Source organism: Dermacentor variabilis, chromosome 1, assembly GCF_050947875.1.
Source record: "Dermacentor variabilis isolate Ectoservices chromosome 1, ASM5094787v1, whole genome shotgun sequence".
NCBI classification, from domain to species: domain Eukaryota; kingdom Metazoa; phylum Arthropoda; class Arachnida; order Ixodida; family Ixodidae; genus Dermacentor; species Dermacentor variabilis.
Genome location: NC_134568.1, coordinates 139,373,578 through 139,398,229, shown reverse-complemented (window position 1 = coordinate 139,398,229; position 24,652 = coordinate 139,373,578). Strand labels below are relative to the sequence as shown.

The 24,652-nt window shown below is 43.2% G+C and overlaps 1 protein-coding gene across 1 annotated transcript in view; it reads right to left on the bottom strand.

The window, feature by feature from the left end:
- LOC142585346 (uncharacterized) overlaps window positions 1-24,652 on the bottom strand; it is a 57,697-nt gene that overhangs the window by 27,046 nt on the left and 5,999 nt on the right. Inside the window, exons 2-5 of the mRNA XM_075696055.1 lie at window positions 19,193-19,319; window positions 17,941-18,049; window positions 6,808-6,933; window positions 4,535-4,768 (exon numbers count right to left, since the gene is read on the bottom strand). Coding sequence (XP_075552170.1) covers window positions 4,535-4,768; window positions 6,808-6,933; window positions 17,941-18,049; window positions 19,193-19,319 — 596 coding nt within the window. The remainder of the gene's footprint in view (window positions 1-4,534; window positions 4,769-6,807; window positions 6,934-17,940; window positions 18,050-19,192; window positions 19,320-24,652) is intronic.

Here is a 24,652-nt window from a genome sequence, read left to right as displayed (position 1 = left end):
GTTATAACGATGAAGTCTGGCTGCTGGGTGTCCGTGCCGAAAGGTAATAAAATGCAAAATACTTGAAAAGAAAAAGTAAAATGCAAGCCACCGCATGATCGCCCGCCACCCCAACTGCCGCCGCGCGCTTCTCTGCAATGCCAGCCTCGTGCACATCTCTCTCGTCGCCCTTCTACCCCTCCAAACACGAATGGGCATAGCTATGGGCATAGCTATGCGCCGCGCCACCCTTTGAAACACAAATGGACCGTGCCAACTGCACCGACAACGCTGCTCCCAGATTGCTCACTGGGCATGGCTGGGCCCTCATTCTGCGCAATTCTGCTAACGGACTAAGTCGCTCGTGCTTGTCTTTGTTCGTTGCATCGAAGTTGTTCCTGGCCACATGGTTTCTCAGCCTCGTTTGACTCGCCCCCAAAACGGAAGATGGCTGATACGCCTGCTGATCATCGGCCATGCGCGACGTTGGCAGTGAAAAGAAAATGCACTGCTGTAGATTTGGAAAGGAAGTGCTTCTAACCGATGAGACGATCGTCGCAAACATGCTTGCATCGAATAGCAACAGTGACGGGCATGACGGCAGCACTGACGCGGTAGGGCAGGCTCCCTCAAGGTTGTTGCTGCGTGAGGCCCTGGTAGATGATTCAGTCCTTCAGGAGCTTCTTTTCGTGAGGGACCTTCCGCTACCCTTCATGGAACACCTGGATGTCTTGGAGAAGGACGTCGGCAAGCTTCGTGTAAAGCAAGCAAGGCTGACGGACATGGGGTTTTTTCGTGCAAGCCAGTGGGAAGTACGTGGCGCGATGCTTGTGGTGATCTCATCCCAGCCTTTTTTCTGGATTTCTCAAGCTGTGATGCTGCCGCGGCAACATTCCCGCATTCTTTAAAAGGCACCTTTTGGGGCCACCAAAGTGATGCCTCGGTGCAGCTCGTATGTCAGTTGCCACCCGTGACCTCTCTTTGAAATTGTTATAGCAGTGCCATTCTTGAACGCCGACAGCCATGGCTTGTTAACAACACATGATCGCAGCATGCAGTAAGAAGAGTTAAATACTTAAACAAGTCCACACAATCAGAAGCCAGATGGAGGGAGGTGGTGGAGAGCAGAACTGGCCTCCCTGCCATTAGTTTTCTCAGAACAGCTGTGCTATCCCCCATTTTGATTCTTTTTTCTCGTGCAACCTAACTATAACAATTATTGGTTATAACAATGTAATTTTTTTCGTGGCACTTGAATAATAAGTGGGTTTGACTGTATACCAAGCCTGTATTTATGAAGAAAGTAAATAGGAAAGCCACAAGTGTACATGTAAGAAAAAAAAGAATGTAAACGACATTCTGCACTTCATATATCCACATTGTTCCTTTGTTTCACAGCAACGTGGCAAGGAAGCAGAAGCTATGTGATGTGCTTTGGAGATACTCCTGATTGGGTTGCACCAGCTATAGCTTGCGCTCCATTATTGTGAAACAGAGTAATATGGTGACATACCGTATTTACTTGAAAACAAGTTGGCCACGAATATAAGTTGACCCCTATGCGTTGAGCTCGCCAAGAAATTAAAAAAAAAAATACATAATTCGATTATAGGTGGACCCATAGTATATCTTTTTAGAAAGAAAAATGAACAATTTTGAGCATGACACACCTTTATTTACTGTAAGCTTAGCTACTAAATCCCACTAGTCGTAACACAAGCTGCATCCTCGTGGGAACTGCCAGAGAAGTCTTCATTGGATGCTTCGTAGGCAAGCTTGGCACCCCAAATGATGTCGCCATCAGTGCCGTCGAGTGTGTCGGGTATGCAGAATTTCTTAAAGCCAGCCTGGATAATCTCCAGACTGACTTTACAGAGGGCACGACAGAGGAAATCCCTTAGCTCAGTACTTTTGTAAGCTTTGTTCACGAATCCAGTCGAAAGCCACGATAACGAAATACCGTAACAACGAAATTCTCGCAACAACTAAATATTTTCGTATCCCCAGCGAACGCCCATAGGATTCAATGCATTGTGTAGCTCTCGGCAACGAAATGTTGCTGTACTGCGATCCCACATCAACGAAATTTGCCGGAACGTAACTCCGTATATTGCCTACTCGCGTAAGGCTAGAGGCTCCGAAATGTGCTCAAATGTGATTAGTCTTGCATTAAAATTGCGAAAAATACCACCACATTACACTTGTGTGGGCGCCGCCATTTTTGTTCACAAAAACAACCAAGTGCTGGAAGCGACCAGTGTGCTGGAAACACGTCATGGCTGCCATCTTGTTTGTTGATCACCCGTTTGAAGCGGCACGCACGTTGCTACCGACATGTGACAACGGTTGTTGCATGCCTACTAGGCGAGATCGTAGATCGTTGTTCGAAATGCGTGTTCAGTTTGTGTTCGCCGCGGCTGACGACTCGGCGAGGCCTAGGCCAATCGCGTGAGGCGAAACTGAATGCGCGTTTCGAACAACAATCGCCAATTGCCAATCGTAGCAGTGCACCGCGTAATGTGCGCCTCGGTGTGAAAAATGCAGCAAAAACAAGGAAATCCACGTCCCACCGACGTGGAATTGTGTATGGCACTTGAGATGGCGATCGCAGCATAAGGAGTGTCCCGCATCGGGCCATGATTGAGCGATCGTTCCAGCATACGCATCCCTTGCTTCAAGAACGCTGGTTTTGGTGCCATCTGACAGCCATAGCGTGCCGATTTGGTGTCGGACGCAGATTTGTGCGAAAGGGCTGTTATCTCAATCGTTTGCCTTCGGGTACACGAGATATGATCACTTTTGCGTTCGGCACCAGACGTGTCAGAGGCCTATGGGCAACAGCATGCGCTGGAGAAATGTTGCTGCATGCGTTGTTGCTCTACATCCAGTGGCAAGTTATGCAAAATATCGCAAAGTGATTGCATCTCCCAAAGCAATTCACTGAAGAATACTGCACTACGGCGGTATTGCCACTGAATTCTCGTGATGGTTACGTTCCGACTCACGTTGATCGCCAGGTTCACTCTCTCTAAATTCACCTGAAACATTAGTTATGAACGCATAGCGCATCCAATTTGTGAGATCGTTCTGCGATTCCGGCACGCCTAACAAGATGTGTCCGCATAGCAAAAAGAGGATTATGGTGGCCAACCGACCCATAGAGAAGCACATACATAACCGACCCACCTGGAGTGTAATTCGCTACTTGTCTGCATCAGTACAACGGTTCTCAGGGGCACATGTCGTCTGGTACTTGTGGCAGATGGCACGCAACAAATAAAGCATGCAGAGTGAAAAACTGTTATATGTAGCAATCATTTTGTTCAATGAGGAGATACAGGTCACTGTTATTGCATGTTTGCAAGATGCTACGCTGAAGCTTCTACGACTAAACAGTGAGCGGCATGGTTAGGGGAGGGGAAGCTCATCTCCGATGACGAATAAGCGGAGCCTGCACCAAATAGTGGCAGTATTTCTGCTTCAGAGAAGTACAACAAGCACACTTATTTCTTCGCTCTGAACTGTAAATCAGAGCAGCATTGTTCTAAAGCATTTTCCTAAAGCAGCATTGTTCTAGTGCCGACAAGAGCAGCAGCGAACACCGGTTGTGGGTGAAGGACGCTTTTAGGAACAGTTCCTCAAGCTCGATTTCACCTATGTTGTGGACTAAGAAATGTTTACCAAAGATACAGTAATTTGGTGCTCCTGTTCATGTCTATAATAAAATGCCTGAGAAAATAGGAGAGAACATTTTTGGGGACTGTGATCACACAACGTGATTATGACCGCAAACCCTTGGAGAGATCAGGGCAACAAGCTGCGAATGAACCCTGCGCAAATTACAATGTCAAGATTTCCCTGCCAGCACTAGCAGAGCTTGTCGTCGTGTACGTGTTGCATCATGCTTGGTCACTGGATCTGGAAGTAGAAGGTTCAACGGCTGCTGCATTTTCTCTTTGAGCAAAATTAGTTTTTAACATCATGCTCAATAAAGCTTCCTTGTGTTTGCGTTTCCATACGTTAAACTAAAAGTATTGAAGGGATGCACACCAAAATGTCCCACAAAAGTGCTTGCGTTTAATGTATGTAAGGCGACAATTGCTATTCTAAATCTGTCTACCTTCTTGAGATAGGTACCAGTGCTCTGGCTGCCTCACAAAAATACGTAACAATGTCTACCAAGGCGAAAATGTGAGCCAAGTGGACAATTTGTGAATTTGTGGACCATTAGAGAAAGTCTTATAGGTTCAAACCGCTATTACTTGCGAGATGCAGCAAACGGAAGGCGCACGGGCGCAAGCTTTCACGCACTGGCAAGCGTACGTATAGTTTGGCCTATAAACCCCAAAATGAGGGGTCTGAATCAAAGTGGACTATTAGAGAAAGACTTTCACTTTGATATGCATGCTTTTGTGCCCCCCTATTACGTTAGGTCACAGGAGCACTAGTTACTATATTTGGTTGCTCCACCATTTAGTGCATGTTAATTGCATGCACTAATCAATGGCAACTTCAAATATTCCAAAACCTTGTTGATACTGCACGTGAGACCTACCTCTGGGTAGCTTTGGTAGGCTTCGCGCATGAAGTGGTCTTGGTAGAACACGCCCACCAGCGCGTTGTCCTCTGTGGCAAGAACGTCAAGAGCACCCCCTGCACCTTGGACTTCAAGCACTAAGGCATCCAAAGCATTGCCCTGCTGTTGAGTGTGCTCTACTTGCGTCTGCTGGTTATTTGGCTGGGAGCTGCCAGAGAAGCCCATGTTCCGCAGATCACGCAGCAGCACCACCTGGGTAGCATACAGCGAGATAACTTTTTTTAACCAATTCTCGTGTGCTGAAGCTTACTGACAGTTATTTAAATGAGCCTTATAACCAAATAGTAGATTAATCAGTTCACTATAGTATTTGAACTGATTGTGATCTGGAAGCTGCATGAGCTGCAGCATGGAAGAGATGTCAAACAACCGCTCAAGTGAGTGACCTATAATGACTACTCCTATTAGGAGTATGCTATAATCCCTAACCAGATTTACACTTCATTGCAATACTTTGTCAGCATTCCTCTAAAATCACGTAACACACTTTACATGCCAAACTCGCAACATTCTTAATTTCTTTGCACTCAAACATCCACGTTTGAGCCCGTAATTTAACACCTATAAAAACAGGTAGATTATCATTAGTGTGAAATAAATATGCATAGAACTGGGTAAATATACTAGTTAGCCATTCATTTTGCCTTCACTGTGCATTTTATGGACAAACCATACCATATGAGTCATTGCCCAACGGTAGCATGTGCATAAGCCAAGTTTTTATTATCCTTCATAAAGAACTGATATGCCTGATGGGTTGGCTTTACCTTCCCAAGAGCATGTGCCAATATTTTTTAGAGTGAATACTAATTGCTTTTTATTGACTCTTTCATCTGTTTTCATCGTGGTCAGTGGTGGTTGGACTTCTTCAATAGACAATCATATTACAGCAAGCGGCCACTGTGGCACCAGTCGCGGACACCACCTAAAGCAAAAAATTTAACACGGTTGGGCATGCAGTGTACTGTCTTCCTCCATTTCTCTATTAGCTGTGCAAACGTGATTTGGGCACGACGGCGCTACTAAAGACAACTAAGAAAAATAAAAGGACACCGCATGGCACTGACTGTGAACTGAGGTTTACTGCAGAAAAACAAACAACATATAAAAAATATCTGTTACATGGTCTTAGTCCCCTCGGCATACACAAAGGATCACTATAAAAAACTATTTTCAAGTTAAAGGGACACTAAAGTGAAAAGTTATTTCTTCTGCATCAGTACATTACTGTTCTACAACACCAAAAACACCACTCTTACAACGATAAGACGTTTGGTAAGCCAGAAAAAGCGCAAGAGCGAAATACGGGTGGCGACGCCTACTTAAGTTCCCGCACCTGGGGGCTGTGACGTCTTGGATTTTGACGGCATCTTCTAGGGCCTACTAATTATATATAGCAGCACAGATTGACTACATTGTGTTCTAAAGGAACCAAATATTAAACATGGCAAATTTCGGGAACCTTTTTTTGGCCAACGCGGCCCAAATGCGAAAACATACTTTGGAATCCCTGACGTCACGCTGATGTACCGGCACTGGGGTTTCGGCGCGAAATTCAAATACTGATACTTGGACCTTCATTTTCTCATCTAATAATCAAACTACATTTTTGAAATGATTGCCTGCAGGGTTCTCAAACAATGCTTCCTTAGTCTAAACTGATTTATTGTTTCGCTTTAGTGTCCCTTTAAGAACCTAAACCTTCGAAAGTCTATTTTTTGTATAGCTATAATAGTTTCAGATATGGAAATGGTATTTCTGAACTGGTGCACTGTTTGCATTGTCTGTAATTGTAAAGTGTTTAGTGTTTTTAAATGTGTACGTTCATGTCTGATTCTGCACAACTGCCTTGTAGAGGTTTATGGGCCTAGCCAAAGCTGTTGATTCAGCTTTCAGCCCATATCCCTTACCAGGATGTTTTCTGGAAGAATAAACGTGAATTAAATGCACTGTTCACTCGCCAATGACATAGAAACGAAGTGATGGATGATGTGTACTAACCTATCACCTCACTCATTAAAGGCAGTTTGAATAGTTTAACACCGAGGTCCACAAATAGGTCATTGCTTGGAACAGTAAAAGCATTGAAGAAATTTCTGGAAGGGTAATTTGATAGCCTAAACTGATTCAATGCTTGGTCATGGTGTCCCTTAAAAGTGATGTCACCAAGAAATTAGGTGGATGAAATTATGCAGAAAAATGTAGGTGATAATGAAAAAAAAAAGACATACCTTGCCTGTGCTGACAAGAAAATTCTGAATGGCTTCTTCATCTGACTCAAACGTGAGAAGCTTCTTGGCTTCAAGCAGATCATCAGCTGCCAATCGTCGCTGCTTTGGTAGCTGCCGGAAACAGGCCTGCCAACAAATTCAGCAACCTCTTAAATCCCAGTTTTTTCTGGCCCTCTTTTAGGCCACAGTGCTCACCCGGTTATTTATTTATATTCCAGCACATAGACTTCATCAGGTTTACCATAGGTTGCAATATGGTGACACAATAGAAATTACTCACAAAGAAAAATTACATGCAAGTTTTTCTGCACACTTACATGCCAATATCCAACTGAGGAGTCAAAGAAACTTTCAAAAAATTGCTCCATTTAATTCACCCATATTTTCGCTCAACATTCTGTAGCAGCCATCCTTCGTAGCGAGAAAAACAACCAAACAAGCTAGCAGGTCATTATGCCATTTATGTGCAGGTGTCTAAATTAGAATCAAATCACTGTAGACAAATTCTATTGTTATTTTACATATGGCCAGGGACTGGTTTGATTTCACTGGCTGTATTAATTCATTAATACAGTTGACTTTTGATTTGAACTTGACAGGACCCATAGAATTGACTGAATTATCCAGCAGGTCAAATTAAAAAAAGAGGCATAAAAAAAAACATCCAGACACACTGCTGCTTTGTTTGGTAGAATTTACTCAATTAGAAGTGCACCCAGTTTTTACAGGCTTCAAAAAAAAGAAAGGGCACCCAATCTTTTTTTTTTTTAAGTAAGATGCCTCCAATTCTGGCAATCAGAAAGATGAAACCAGTGGAGTTTACCTTCAAAGAATGAAAATTTATTTACACTTCATGTCCATTGTCATCACTTTCAGCTTTCAGATAGTATTTAATCACTATTTATGAACCCTAGAATATCACAAAAATTACTAGAGGGAATTCTAGTGCTGCAATCATTCAGGTACCATGCTAGTACATGGATTTGTCTAATCTTTGTGCTTGTGGCTTCAGACGCCCTGGTGGCATTATTTATTATGCTTTATCTTTTTAAATTGCCAAGCAATCATAGTCTTTTAAATGCGAGAAAGCAATAAATCTCTGGGTACACGCATAATAATTGCAAATTGTTGCATTTATAATGCAACGTTTTGTTGAAAATGATCCATTTGCAAAGTCAGAGGACTGTTTGAAGCCAGAAGGACTAAGTTTAGGAAAATTCATGTACTGGCCATCATTACCTTGCTGGCTCAACCACCACACTTGCAGCTTCCATATAGTACACTAGTGCAAGAGTTCCTTCCAGTAATTTTTTAAGAAAACTGCGCTATGGACCACAACATCTCATGCCCAATTTCAAGATTAAAATAAATGAAATTTTGGCCCATAGAAATGCATGGATGCTGACTAAGAACCTCAGTTGCAATTAAATTAAGCGAAAAATTGAATTAACTAGAGTTGAGTTAACAGAAGTCTATTGCGTCAGCTTTAGTGGGGCATCCAGAATGATGTTTGTTTCAAATACTGTGCTTACCACAGCGAAAATGATCAAACTAGTTTTGCGTGCAAATATCTAAAGTAAGCAATTATGAGATCGCACTACTGTCAGGCTAGAACAGAAGTCATAAAGCATGATGTGGTGTAACTGGAAGCTTGCGTCTGCAGGGTTGGGACTGCCCAAAGTCATATTGGAGCATTTTGGCGCAGGCCAATCAGAATTTTGGTGCAATAATGGAACATGGAAGGGTACTTCGAAACAATGACGAAACACAGACTAAACCAACACGAAGCGCGTAGCATAAGTGCGCTTTCCAGCTATAGCACACTAAAACATAGAAGAGTGAGGCGAGAGGCAGCACGGCACATGCTTTCCTGTGAAACCGAAAACTTTGGTGGCACTATGATTGAACTATATATTCCTGCGCCGATGCTCATGATAGCAGAAAATGTTCTGAAGTTATGCAGCCCAATCGAACCAGGTAAAATAGTCACCATACATGTCACTGCATAACCAGAGAGCCTGGGATGGTATGACATAAAACTACTGTAATCTGTTTTTATTGCGATGGCGATTATATGGACACTCCAGGTGCATTTCTGCCGTCACTGCGATGTTCTGCATTAAAGATAGGGGCGATAACATCGTCACCACGCACAGCATGCTGAATGTGGGAGTAAATGTGTGTGAGCGTGAGCTGACAATGGCAGCTCAATCTCGCGCGCGCTAGGGAGGAAAGTAGGGAGGAAGCGCATCGTCTTCCGTGACGCACGAGGCACCGGTGGAGGAGGGCTTTTACTCCGGCGGCTGCTGCATATGGCGCAGCTTATTTGAAAGCGATCTGAAATGGGGACTAGTGCTAGTGGTAAGCTTTCGGCGCTTAGTTCGCGTTGAAGCAAGGCAGCACGAAAGTCAATGCACTCGCTGCTGCTGCCATGCTTCATCAATGAACTTCAGCGTTTTACCGAGTCTCCACGGTAATCAAGCAAGATTTTTTCATGTTTACCTGAGCGCGCGTCCCATGATACTTGGTAATTTAGTTAGCAAGCAAATGTTTACAAGTTTATACGGCCGATAGAACTACTATCCTTACTTCGTATAGCTGACTACTAATTTGCTATCGCAATCAATGATTCGCCTTGCAGGACAAACTGCAACTTTTTATTCTAAATCCACTATTAGCCCTTTGTGATAGGTCAAAATGGCTCAGGCCTCGCCCATTGGGCATAAAAACAGATTGGAATAGTTTTATGTTACATCGGCCACGGGGACAGAGACAACCGCCCACAGAATGCACATCAGTGCACGCTTCCCTAATACCTAGTTTGCTCGCAACGCCCGCAGTCTGCCTTTCATTGTTTTGCACCCTCAGCTAGGGATCGCTGCGCCTTTTTGTGACTATTAAGGAAAAGCTACGAAGGCGAAGTGCACACAAGTGAGAGCGCTTCTGAGGAGAGTCCCACGTTTTCATCCATGTTAGTTTAAGCTGGGGAAGAGAAAACATACACGCCTTATTAGCAACAGTTAAATAAGACAGAACACACCACTGAATGTAAAAGTTTACTTATTTTTCGTCTCTTCCCTTCCGCGCCTGGGCAAATGCGAAACTGTTGCACATGGAAGCTGCGTCTAGTCACCCTCTGTTCCGAGAAACCAAAAGCACTGTCAGACGTTGGCGGACTACTTGGCGCGGTAACACAGTGCTGAAGCACCGTCCCCGTAGCTTTCTCTTCATAGCCACAGAAAGTTGTCAGCGAGTATAGCACGCTCTAAATACAGCCGCCCTGGCCGTGCCGACAGCAGCGACAACAGCCAAAAGTGGCTGCACGCGCATGCGCACCAGCCACTTGCCAGAAGCACAGAAAAGTCCAGTGTTACAAGTACAAAAATTACGAGAAACTGCACGGGAGGCGCCGTTGCGCAGTGTGCAGAATGGGAATGGCTGCATTCTTTTTCAGAGAACGAATCCGCTTGCTGTTCGCGGTCACTGTCGGAGCACACATGCCAAAGCCGTTCTGGCCCAGTGTGGTGCAATTTAGGTCAATTTTCTGTGTTTGGCACAGCTTGGCGCAAAGATTTGCACTTGCATCAAAATGATGCAATTGGCACAGGAGTCCCACCCCTGTGGGTGGCCACCTTTGCAGATACTAGGGCAATCAACTGGTAGCAGAGTCCACAATATTTCTCCCTACATAACTGCCACGAAAACAAATTTTCTAATTGTAGAAAATTGTATAACAAGTTTTGTCAGGAAAGGATATTACTTTTGCACTAACCCAATATTTATAGGATAGCATTCATGCCAGCTAGTTTGCTGCCACATTTTCCCAAGTCTACACCTGTTGGCACATGATGAATATAACAAATACGTGCATTTGTCTGAGGCTGTATTCACCCTGAGTAACGCCCATGTCATTAGGTGTTTCAGTTTAAAGTGTCCTACCAGTGTGATCTTTAAAATCGAATTGAACATACCTTCTGAGCTTCTTTCATTGTTAACACTATACTCGAACCTCGTTATAAATAAACTGACGGGGGAGCCAAAATTCTTTTGTTGTATCTGTTACTTCGTTACATACATCATTGCCATTTACTGCAATATATGCCCAATGCGCTGCACAACTGTAGACATGTAACAAAGAAGAAGACTTAGCGGCCCGCGAAACCACTACACGGCCACATGTGCGATTAAATCTCAATAAAACAAACAAATAATGTTTGGCACGTGCGACAAACGACTTCTTAGCACCTAATGTGACAACCTTTAGATAGCTGCCTTCTGTTCCAATGTGATGGTCTTTCATTTCCGCTTTCCACCTGGCTCATTGTGACCGAGCAGAATTTGGCACACAACGCAGCAATCTGCTGTGGCCTTCAACAATGCATTGATGCCAATGCAATCTCGGAAGCTACGCCTAGCTGCCAGCCTGCGGCGTGCCGCAAAGAGAGAGTGAAGTGAATACATTAATCTTTCGCACTGTCACGCGTAGCCATGCAGTGCTGTAGGTCATGCCCAGGGTGCACAGCATGTGCAGGCCCGTCATGGGCATGACCTCAGAGATTGTGCCAAGGATATCGCGGAGGTGACACGCAGCTGCACCTGCCTGCATAGCACGCCCGCAGAAAAAGGAGCAAGTGAATGCACTAATATTTCACATCGTTCTGCCTACTTATGCAACATAGCACAGCTCGTGCAGGCAGGCACATGAAGCTAGGCGTGGCCTCCGAGATTGTGCGGGGGAGATCTCAGAGGCCACGCCTAGCTGCATGTGTCTGTGCGATGTGCCGCAGTAAGCGAGAGAGGTCAGTGGAGACAGTGCGATAGTGGGCCTCTTCGATTATTCGTCCCCCACTGTCCCAGACTGCCCGAAGGGGTGCTTTCAGCCAATGAGCTTTGCGTATGCAGTGCCTCGGACAATCCCCCCCTCCCCCCATCGCCCGTCCTAAATGATGCTCTTCGCCCATTTTTCACCCTCAAGAGAGATGCACCTACTCTTCTGCAAATAAACTAATTTCACCAACATACTGTCATAGGCAGGCATAAACATTATAGCTAAACTCTGACTCGGGCAAGAGAGTCTAGTGTAAGTTTCGCAGTTCCTTTTTTCCCCTTGATGCAGGCAGGGGAATTTCATTTTGGATCCACAGAGAACGACTGAGTTCAGAGTTCTAGTTCTGTAGAGAAACACTACAGGTGAGCCTCATATTTATTCTACATTGATGATCTCTGAACCTCTCTCGAGCACCGCTTTGTAAATCACGGGACACTGGACAACAATGTACAGAACTTGCAATTTGTCCTACGAAGGAACGCCGCCAAGTAAAACATTAAGTCAGCACAGCCCGCCTTTGAATTTCAAGTCAAAGGTATGAGAATGGCACGTGTCCTTATGCTAAAAGTGGAGTGAGAGATATGGAAGGCAAAATGGCAGGCCATTCAAGTAGAACTGCCATGCGACACGATCGACTCTCTAGTTGAATGTGACAGAGGCCTGCTTCTGAAGTTCACACACTCCTCAAATTATAGACAACAGTCGACACTGAAGAGAGTAAAAACATATTTGTGAAATATGACGTCTGAGGAGTGGCTTGACCGGCTAGATCTTATATTCATTCACTGGATGCCTGCTAGTGTCGACGAAGTTATCTCAGTGTTTAAGGAGATACCTCGGGGTATGAAAATTTCAGTGTGAAGAAGTGATTCAAACCCAGGACAAAAAAGTAACTGCATTAAAGGCAGTGCCATTATTACAGTCATACTGTTAAAAGCACATAGGTAGAAGACGGCTTGGTGTAGTAGAATCATGATGCCATCTTCTCATTGAAAAAATCTGATGCCTCCTAAATCTGCAAGCGTACACGTTGTCGCATTGCTGAATAAAATACTATAGGTATAGTTGAGCTTGAACCCTCATCTATGGCTATCATTGCGTTCTGTTGCTGTGTCTTTTGCCAACCTGTTGGACATTTTCGCATTTTTCTGGTTTGCTAAAAACGATGCTGTTAAGAGAAAGATGGACAACAGCTGCACATGTTTGATGCTCTTTCACAAATTTACGTCTTGCCTATATGCAATGATGGAAGTGGCACTTGGTCTTTCGGAGCAAAAATATATGCTTTCAGAGCAGAAAACCTTGCTGTTTAGAGCAAGAAAGAAATGCTTTCGAAAAGAAAGCATTATTTCGAAATGATTTCGAAAAGAAAGCAGCAAGAAAGAAACCTTGCTGTTTAGAGCAAGAAAGAAATGCCCTGGTGCAAAGAGGAAGCTCTGCATAAGTTAGTACTTTCTGAAACATTACATTGAATATGTATTATTCCTATATGCAAGTATTTTTTCTTCAACTTTTGATGTTCCATTTTATTGTTGTTATAGAAGAAGATGAAGATGAGCACAAACTTAATCCTAATGAACAGTTAATTCTGCATTTCAATAGCGCATTTAATAAATAATAAATTTTCACCTCAAGGAATTGAGCCACCTGCAGTGTAGATAGCCTATCACACGTTCACGTATGCAAGCAGCACGGTCACAACTACATAAATTGCACTGTGTATATCATCAACGCACCTATAGGTGTTCATGAATTTCCGCACTTGAAATAAGATATACAGATTGTACAGAGTTGGAGTGACCGGACGGTCGCGCACTATGACGAGCTGCAGCCAGATCGCAGACGCCATCGGTCATCATTATTGTGGCGGTCAGCGAGATAGGCCTACCGTCTTGTTCGGCCGTACAGTATATCGAGGGGGCGGAATGCAAGAATGTGCATTAGGTGCATGCCAAAGAAGCCCAGGTAGTCAAAATTAATATGGAGTTCCACACTACCGCGTGCCTCATAATCACATCGTTGCTGCAGCACCTCCCCCCCCCTCCCCCCCAAAAAAGTACAAGGGTGGCGAATGTGGGCGGGACCTACATGATGGCGGTATAGGGCCTAGAATACTATAGAATACATTGACGGTGCATACCATTTACAAATATGGTTAGGTTTATATGCTGTAGCTGTGATGGAAAGCGTGTGAGGGTGTCGTGAAAGGTGAGTCGCATGCGTGGCACCATCTCGCGCGTGCAATATATGTGTTCCCAATTCGGAGCAAATGCAGGTCGGTGCAGGCCTGACATAATACCTGCCATAAGTGACAATACTGCGCAGCATGTAGCAGGATTTCCTTCATGGTGCAGTTTGGTACAAATGGCGCAGCACTTCCATCTATGTAATCAGCTGGATGGCATTTATGTCATGACATATAAAAGCACACCAAACATACAAGAGGAGAGCATGGAGCCTTTTTAATGACTACATTGAATTTAGCATTCCGCTATGAGGCATACAAAACATTATGACACCCCAAACACACAGCTTGAATTACTTGGAGGTTAGATGCACAGGAATTAATTTAAATTTCAATCAGAGGGTTTTTGTTTTGTATGTGACATGTTCCACTACATTTTGGTCATAAATAAATGAATATATTTATTATAAATATATACAGTTAAACCCACATATAAAGATGTCAGTCTTAACAACATATTGGTTATAAAAATGAGAAGTTGCTGCATCGTTGACTTTTGTATGTTTTCTATGGTGAGATAACCTACTTACTACAATGCCCCCATGCTGCATTATCGGTTATAATGGTGTTCCCTTGCCAAAAGGTAATGAAATGCGAAATCCTTGAAAAGAAAAAAGAAAAAGAAAAATTCGAGCCACTGCCCGATGGCCCGTCACCCCTAACAGCCACCGCACGCTCATTTTCCAGCCGTCTCCGCATCGTCAGCCTCAAGCGCCTCTCACCCATTACCCTTCCACCCCTCGAAACACGAATGGGCCATGCCCTCCCAGCTCTACGCTGCACCACGCTCCTAAACATGAATCATCATCATCATCAGCCTATTTTAAGTCCACTGCAGGACGAAGGCCTCTCTCTCCGATCTCCAACTGCCCCTGTGCTGCACCAACCGATTCCAACTTGAGTCCTGCGAATTTCTTAATTTCATCACCCCACCGTTGTGATTGGCCGTTCACCCCGCGACACCCTCCGGTCACGGCTCACGTGATTATGGGGAACGGGCCGACGCCCTCGTCAAAATGGTTCGCAAAATGGATGATTTATGACCAGCGCAGGAGTGCCTCAGTCAGAAGAGGTTTGGGCAATTAGCAAGGATACGGCCATCACTTGTCAGCCGCACAAATTGGCACGTCCACGCCATAGAAACGTGAAAAGAAAGCGCGCTGATACAGATTTGGGAACCAAGTGCTTCTAACCGATGAGGCGAGGCGATCGTCGCAAATGTGCTCGCATTGGATAGAGATGACAGCAGCGATGAAGCGGTAAGGCAGGCTGCCTCAATGTTGTTCTCGCACGAGGCCCAGCAGATGATTCAGTCCCTCCAGGGCTTCCTTTTCATGAGGAACCTTCCGCTATACTACGTGGAGCATCTGGATGCCTTGGAGAAGGATGTTGGCTAGCTTCGCGTAAAGCAAGCAAAGCTGATGGCCATGGCGTTTTCTTGTGCAAGCCAGTGAGAAGTACACAGATGGCGAGATGCTTGTGGCGACCTCGCCCCAGCATTTCTTCTGGATTTCTCAAGTTGACAGGCTGCCGCGGCAACCTCCTCACAAGGATATGTTGGCAGGCTAGCTGGCAAGACACTATTTAGAAACTTAAACTGCGCTAGGGATGAAACACCAAAGCAGGAGACTTCTTCTACTTTGGTGTCTCTTCCCTAGTGCAGTTTAAGTTCCCAAATAACCTTCTTGGCAATTTTTTAAAAGGCCCATTTTGGGGCCAGCAAAGCGATGCCTCGGCAGAGCTCACATATTCCTTTCTGCCCGTGACTCCTCTTTCCAGTTGTTATACCAGTGCCATGCTTGAATGCCGACAGCAGAGCTCGCACGCAAAGTTCAGAGTTCGCAGGAAGCAGAGTTCAACAGTCCAACGAGTGAACACAACCAGCAGCCACATGGAGGAAGGTGGCAGGGAGGGGCACTGGCCTCCTCACCATTATAGTTTTCTGACAACAGCTCTGCCATCCCCCTATTTTGATCTTTTTCATCCAACCCGGGTATAATTATCCGTTATAACAATTGAATTTTTCTGGCACTTGAATATTGTTATAGGTGGGTGCGACTGCATATATTTGATGAAATGCACTTTGAACAACAGAACCAAATTTATTTTCAATGTTTCGGCCGGGGACTGTCGAAAATAAATTTGTTTTTCAATGAGGATTTCTTTACATAACTGAAGTTGCCATGAAGTCTTATTTTTCAACTATATATATATATATATATATATATATATATATATATATATATATATATATATATATATATATATGTGTGTGGGGAGGGGATGGGGGGAACAGTTTGTTTGGCCCACTGGAGGCTTGGGCCCCCTCCAAAAAACAATCCTGGCTATGTGCCTGCAGTGACCTATAGGGGACATCACATGGGAGGGCTCCAGATTAATTATGACCGCCCTGTCTTCTTCAACAAGCACCTATATTAGTATTTCACTCTTTCCAAAGTGAGAACACTACTCAGGTAAGTGCAAACTAAACATGTTGCTATAAACATTCATAAGAACAACCAAGGTCCTTGGCAAAACAATGCACAAAAAAGAAAATTCTCGAAAAAAAGAAAAGTAAAATAAGTCTGATACAGTCAAACCTCAATATAATGAACATGGATATAATGAATTATTGGATGTAACAAAGTAAATATAAAATCTGTTTGGTCATACATTATTTCAATGGAGTATTGGCCTGCTATAACGAAATAAAAAATGTGGGATCCGACACAGTATCCGTTATCGTGAGGCAACTGTTTGCTTGCACATGCCCCAAAATATATATTGTAACAGAAAAATTTCAAATATAGTCACGAAGTGATTTTTCAGGTGCCTGATTTTTGGACCTGCACAATTCTTGTGGTACTGCCACCTACCCTTAGAACGAATGCATAATGGCAATAACTGAAATTTTGTATGTTGCATAGTGTTTTGGGCATGAACTGGGAGTGCAATACTGCAAACAAGGCAGTGACGGACAATGTTGCCGCCATGTTGGCTGGCATGAACCCGCAACTTTGGTTGCCAATTTCATACGAAGCACCACTGGTTAGGCCTAGCAGCGGTTGGCTCAGTGGCTGGTGACAAGTTTATCTATGTATTTAGAAAGACCTCACAGGCCTATGAAGAGGCGTAGGGTGAGGGGGGCATATGGTACAATTTATCACAAAATACAGTTAGTAAAGAGATATTGATGCATACAAGGATTCAAATATTGGCTCAAAATTTCTGAAATATTGGCTCAAAGTTGTCATGGGAAGCTCACCAACAACATGTTTGCACTCATAAACCATATTGGTGATCGAGAGTGAGATCAGATACAATAGCTAGACTGAAGGCTATAGTAACACAGCACACAGTACAGACACAAGTGCAATCCCCTCCGTCACTCCGTGTCCGGAAAGTCTGTCGGCAGCGTGCACATTTTCGCCAGCGGCTTGGATTGGTTCGACTGTAGTCAGCAAGCCAACATTCCAATCCCGCACAATAACACCAATCACGCAATTGTGTATTTGCGGTGGTAAAGAGCACCATGTATGTAATTTGTTGTTTCCGTGCCTTGTATTGACACGGCAAATTGTCTGCAGGTCATCAAAATCAGCAGGAGACCCTTTGCTCACCCATCAGAGGCACCTCACCTCGCTGACGTTTCTTTCGCACAGACCTGATCGCAATCTTTTTTTGCCGATATCTATGTGTATGCTCATAACAATTATAGGATATAACGAAGGTATTTTCGTGTCCAATGCAACTTTGCTATAACGAGGTTTGACTGTATACAGCACCAAACTTACCCTCTCATAGTGAAAGCACAAAAAAAATGCAACTGAATGATTGTACACATGAAAAACTCACTACTTGAGCTCCTTATTTAAAATAGGCAACACCACATAGACAAACAAACAAACAAGAAAGCAGCCATTTAGTAAAGCTGAGTCTGGAAACATTTACGTAAATATACAAGACAAAACAAAGATTGCATTTCCCATTCAAGTGCCCAGCTTCTCATGGTCTAAGCTCTTACCAGTAAGACACCACCTCAAGGGTCTGTAGCACTGACCTCACTGACAGGGTGGTTATGGACATCATCCAGAAGCTTGACTTCCAGGTAGTTGCCATCTGCAGAAGCCACTACCTTTATCCTGGCTGTGCAGCCAATCTTGAACGTCCTGCAATGAGCATTTAGGAGACACTTAAGCAACACCATAAAATGAGACTGTTTCAAAGGCAACTGGTGTTAGCAGGCTGCACAAGGAATCTTACTCATAGCACACATTTTTTTTTTTTTTAAAGCTTGCCCTGAGCACAAACCCTCTGTGGGAAATGATTTACCTTTAGATGTAGCATTCAAGCAGCAGTAAACTAAGAACAGCAGACTGGTAAGCAACACATTGTTTTTATATCACAGTGACTTTTTCAGTCACTTTGCTGTTGACAAATTCGCCTTCTTCGGAAACTTGTCTGAACGAACTTGCTCAAAGCAAGTATGCCTCTGGTGTCCTTCCCTAACAGAACACTTCCATGGTATTATCAGAGATTGACAAGCGAAACTCCCTTTGTGCCTTGTTTTACTGGATATCCATTCATTTAGGATCACTGTGAGGAACTGGTAGAATTCCCAGCATTATCAGTGTGTTCTTGTGGAACCGTGGCAACCTGTTTACATCTTGAATGTTTTCTAGTACTTAGGATCTCTGTTTCTTCAATATGCATCACAATATGCAAGTTCTTTACATATGCATTCTTTGCAATCCTGCAGACCTAAAAACTTTTTGCAAACACAATTTATTTTCATAAAGCTTGACACAGCATTAGAAAAACTGTAAACTGAGATCAATTTATAAACTTGGCAGGTATGTGCCTAGTTAAGTACGCTACCTTACAGACTCCTGCAAAGGCCGCAAGCCAACTGGACAGCCCAAAATTTGGGGGAAAAAAATTCCAAGAGACAAGCAATCGTGTTTAATGTCCCGATGCAATGCACGGGCATTGGCGAATTTTTGCACACTGCATAATTCCACATGCCACTACTAGATGGTGAGTGCCATCTAGCAGCGTCACATTGTATCTAGAGCCATCTAGTACCAGTGCTTAGACGGGACAGAACTAGCTGGTTCGGTCCCACTTAAGAGCTGCACCTTATCAAAATTGTAAAAAAAAAAAAAGAAAGTGTGGCCCTTATACGAGTCTATACGGAATTTCTAGAATGTTTTAATTGGTATGGAAAGATACGTAAATGTAAACTTGCACATAGTATTTGAAAATTTTGAGCAGGCTATGAATAGTAAAAAACAGAATGGCAATCCATTAACCTTTGGTTGGGACGTGCTCCTGTGGATTTGGATGTGTATTTCCGGCCACCATTTGCGCAGCTGAAAATTATTTCTGAATATACCAGCTCTTCTTTGATGGGCCTTTTCAAGCCTTTTTTCCGGGCACCTGCCACAAGAAGAACACAGAAAAGAACTGCAACATCTGCGCCACCACAGCCAAACAATGACAACCGCACACGTTTCATTGCAAAAGGTCATATTCTAACAAATAAAGTTCTAGCCAATTTGTTGTTAATTGCTGCTGGGTGTTTTGCCTTCGTGATACAACAAAATGCTTCGAGAAAAAGCTTATTGTGGCAAGTACAAAGCTTAGTGCAATAAGCAGAGGCACTCTTACTGCATCGGTCACTTTCCTTGCACAAATTTACTGCCATTAGCAGGGATGGTACATGGAAGCTGAATAGTATACTCTTTAGGCTAGCATCATATGCATCACTATAGTGATCAATGCCCCCCCCCCCTTTTTTTTAAAGTTGTGGTGTTTTACATGCCAAAACCACGCATTCTGCAAAACCACAATCTGATTATAAGGCGTGCTGGATTAATTTTGACCAGCTGGGGTTCTTGAACATGCACCGAATGCACGGTACAGGGGCATCTTTTATTTCACCCCCATCAAAATGCGGCCGCCATGTATCAATGCCCTTATCAACTGCTAAGTACTATACTTACATAATGAAACAAAAGTAAAACGCCCCCAAAATACAATTACTCTAGAGTGCAATGTCATGCCGCTATGAATATGGTCACTAAAGCTGATGCAGACTCTGATCTAATTGTACAAGCCAAAATTACACACATGTCACACAAACTATAGACAGTAGAAATGGAAATACAGGCATTAGTGAGCCCTATATTGACATGTTTCATTCCGCGAGTACTGTACTTGCAGGCCAACAGTGCAATGTATAAGAACTATTGCAGTTTCAGCTGGTGTCAGTATTTACATTGTTTGTAGGGAGCAATTTTCCAACAAAACCTCTGGGTTTGAAATTTGGTCACTGTATGAAGGATACCATGAGCATGTTTAGGCTTACGTTGCCAAGGAAGTGACTGACTTCTATAAAGGCCACTATTCTTTCTGGAACTGTCAGTTTTAATACAAAGAAATAGCAACTTAGCCCCACGAAAAAAATTATTTTGTGACACTGACAACGAACACAAGCATTGTAAATTTGAGAGCATGTACGTGTAGGAGTTGTCTTACGGTGTCATTGGGAAATGAACAAGAAGACAGACCAACAAAATGCATTAGTCATGGTGAGTAAGGAAAAGTGTGTCTCAGTTTATGTCACACAAGTTCATGACAGTTTAATAGCTATACAAGAAAGAGATTGAAATGCAACAGAGCACATTAGATAATAAAAAGAACAAGAAGCAAGATATTCACAGGATGAAGTAAAAAACTTATTAGCACACATATGAAAAAAAAAGCAAATAGAATATACACAGGCTGAATGAACAGCATTACTGCTGGCTGAAGATTGAGACATCTTTCAGAAAGTAATAAATAAAGCACACTGATTAATGAAAACTGTGTTAAAGGGATTCTGAAACAATTTTGACCGTTGTGCATGAACACGCTACTTTGGTAAAGAGAGGTCCCTGTGAACATCAAAATGGTCAATTTCCAATCCCCTCTGCAAATAAATTTAATTTATAAATGAATTTTAAACATTTCACACCCCTGCCAATCAAAGCTATGCCTATCTGCAAATTTTTTTCCCGACCCTGCCTATTTTGCATAAAATGGATGAGTGGTGCCACTCAAGCAAGCAATGCAATTTCGAAGTCTCCTGTGTTATATTATCTGGGATAATTTCAGCAAGTTGTTTTATAAACCTTCTTAAACAGTAGACTTATACATGATAACCTGCCTCTAAAGATGGATGTGCAAAGGTAATGAACATGAACTACTCATCAAAGCTATAGCAAACTGCAAGCCAAGAATGTGGACTGTCTGCTGCTGTTGTCTTTATGCATATGTTCGTGTGGAAAGAGTGGAGTAAGCAGTTCAATCGGAGAAGCTGGGTTATGTGAAATATTTCTATGGTTAAATAGAGGAAGGGGAGGGATGACAAAGTGTTGGACAACTTGCCACCTAATATGTCAGCACCCTTTGTGGTACTAATAACACACAATCTGGGCCGCTATTTTGGAGCGATGTTTTTCGCTCAATTTTATGCCAGTTTTATCATCCACCATTCACGGCTGGCTGATCTCATTCACAATGCAGGCAGAGTGTCGCTCTCATCACTGACGAAGCAAGAAAAGGAAATTGCATCGGAAAAGGCACTGCTGCAAAATAATAGGCTCTGAAATGGGCTCTACTTGGCATCACATCACATGTGAAACCAAAAGAAACAAAGCATAAAAGGAACACACTGTACCTCACTGTATGGCAGTTTTTTACAATACGTTCTAACAGGTGAACATTATCATTTAAGCAGCACAAGGGCAGCTCTAAATGGGGGCTGGGGGGCTGCAGCTAACCACCAAATATTTCCGTCCTCCTTTTAGACTATCAAGGAGTGCCAACTGATGTTCAAACTGGCTGACCCTGGCTATTAGTCTGAGTGCACGCATTGCAGTTTTTTTCATAGCAATACTCACTTGCAGTCAAAAATATAAGGGTGGAGGGACACCTTGCAGCTAGAATACACAGCACCTTCCTTGGCCATTTTCAGTGCATTCATCACAGGACACACGATTCAAGCATTTGCAAAGTGTTGGAAGCTCCCTAAAGGAACTCAGAGCCAATGCAGCTTAGAACAGCAGGGCAGTGTTGTAGAAGGCAATGATTACAGAATGTACCCTAATTGCCTTATCTCCTCGGGGAGCTTTCTCTACTCCTCGCCTTTTGCATCCTCACAAGTGACATTCCCCATGATTACCTTCTAAGGAAAATTCTATGGGTGAACAGTGACAACAGCAACACAATTTGAAGTGATCAGCAAGGAACCTTTTCTCTAAAGAACGCACTGCAACAAGCCCACACATGAGAGTACTTCCAACTCTACTCACCTAGCTTCCAGCAGCCTGTGTACACTAAAATTTCAGAGCAATATTTCAGACTGATCAAGGGTCTGAATATCCTTGTGCAAGTTCAAATATTGTATATTTCCATATTTCAGCAAGAAAAGCTCATAGCTTTCTTGAGGTGTGAAAAACTAAAGTAAACATACCTTCAATAAGAACATGTTTATGTTATCCATTTGTTCATCCATATTCTGAAGTGCACCATTCTTCTCCCTTGAGAAATACTTGAACTCTTTAACATGGCAATCACAGCCACTCAAATAAAGAACATTTCACTTATCATGACAACATTCTGGAATTTAAACATGAACAATACCATACCACCTTCTTGCACCTCAAATGAAAATGAGAAAATCATGTTGTGCATCTCTCAATAGAAAAATTCTGGCCCTGACATGATGTAGCCAACTGCTGCATGTGAAAACCCTGAGCATCTGTTTATTCCACTTATCAAAGCTGCAGTAGTAATGCAATAAAATTAGAAATGCTTTCGCACCTTGTGTACTAATAATAGCAACCTGAACCTGTGTAATCAGTATTGTAGTTGAAAACTATAGTTAAATATGGCTTGTGCAGTGCTGGTGCATGGACTGTGTCCTCACACATTACATTCCCACCATGATAGCTCACGGACTACGTTGGTCTGCTGCTGAGCATGAGGGCACAGATTCTGTTCCCTGCCAACTATCGTTCCTATAGATGCAGCAAGCGGCCTACAATTTTGCGCAAAGGCCACTTGTTCTTTCCTTCAACTTCCTGAAACACCTGCTACTTTTTGTGTTTACTGGCATCCAGCATAACACTAGAAGTTCTAAAGTGGCACCCAGGGAGCATTATAAAACAAACGTCTTTTTTATATGGTTTAGTAGTAGCCAGGACAGAAGCGAAATAAATGTTGCATGAGAAGGCGAGCTATCTTTTCACAGCAGAGGCTCTCTCTCATTGCCTCAACAAATGCATGCAAGCAACATTCCACTCCTGCCTTTTCCCATACTGGAGCCAAGAAAGTGCCTCCTCCTCATTTTCTAACCCCCACCTCCCTTTTTCTTCTATGTCCTTTCTTGTAGCTTGGCACATTGGTAGAGGCAATCATGGTTGATCAGCATTTCATGAGAACCCCAAGCTGTTCACGCTGCTACTCTATTTGCAGGCAAAATCATCCCCACGTCATCTAGACACGTTTGTCCATTTTCAATACACAAACCTGGTAGGGGAACTAAATGTTATCACTAAGCAATGGCTTTGGCAGGACTGAAAACTGAGAAATCTCATAATGATGACTGATGAGGTAATGTACCACTTAGAAATGAATTGAATTCGGGGGCTTTATGTGCCAAAACCACAATTTGATTATGAGGCAGTCTGTAGTGGGGGACTCCAGATTAATTTGGACCACCAGGGGATCTTTAACATGGCCCCAAATGGACACAGGCATTTTTGTATTTCACCTCCATTTAAATGAAGCCGCTATGGCCGGGATTTGATCCCGCAACCTTGTGTTTATCACTAAGCACAACACCATGGCCACTAAGCCACAGCGGTGAGTACCAACTAGATGCTTTATAGAATACGGACTTTGAGACTGGGCAGGTGTGATGAATCAATTATAGAGGCCATGCAGATAACAGAGGCCAGCATGATGATGGATGGAGAACAGCTGGCACCGTTTTGCAATGGCACATGGCCAAAGCTGTGGAAGGACTACAAGCCATGGCAGGCAAAGAATCTGACTGCTGCTAACAACTAACAGTAATCATACAAGGCACATTCAGAAATTTCTTGCCAAAAGAAGTAAGACATCTGTCGCTGGACACATTTCACACCTATAATAATGTTGCAATATGCATGTACATTAGAACCACAATGGTGATGTTGCACTCATTATGCCCCAACATTTCTTACGCATGAATGCAGAGCTTCCAAATATTGCATCACATCTTAAGCAAGTTTCAAGTAACAGGTATCCTTATCCAACAAAAAATATAATCTGAAGCTCTCAAGTTATGTGAACAAGATCATGGCTCTCAGGTGCAGGTTTGTTTATTCTTGTATATAAGAAAGCAATTAATGAATGTGCAGCTACAGTGGTAAATACTGTTTCATAGACCAAGAACATGTCCCAATGTGCAGAATTACAGTTTTTGGTAACACTGAACCTACACTTTGTGTGCTAATAGTGGCTCAGGCCCAAATAGCATGCTGCTATCGGAATTTTGTTTTAGTAGCTATTATGTCATGGCACCATCTATTATTGCCCCAATTAGCTGTATAGGTGCTCAGTTCTAATAATAGAAAAAGTAAAAGCTGACATGCAAAGCTTGCTGGTGAACAACACCACTGAATGCTGTCACTGGGACCAAGTTAGGTACATGAAAATTCAACAACTGCAAACACATTTCG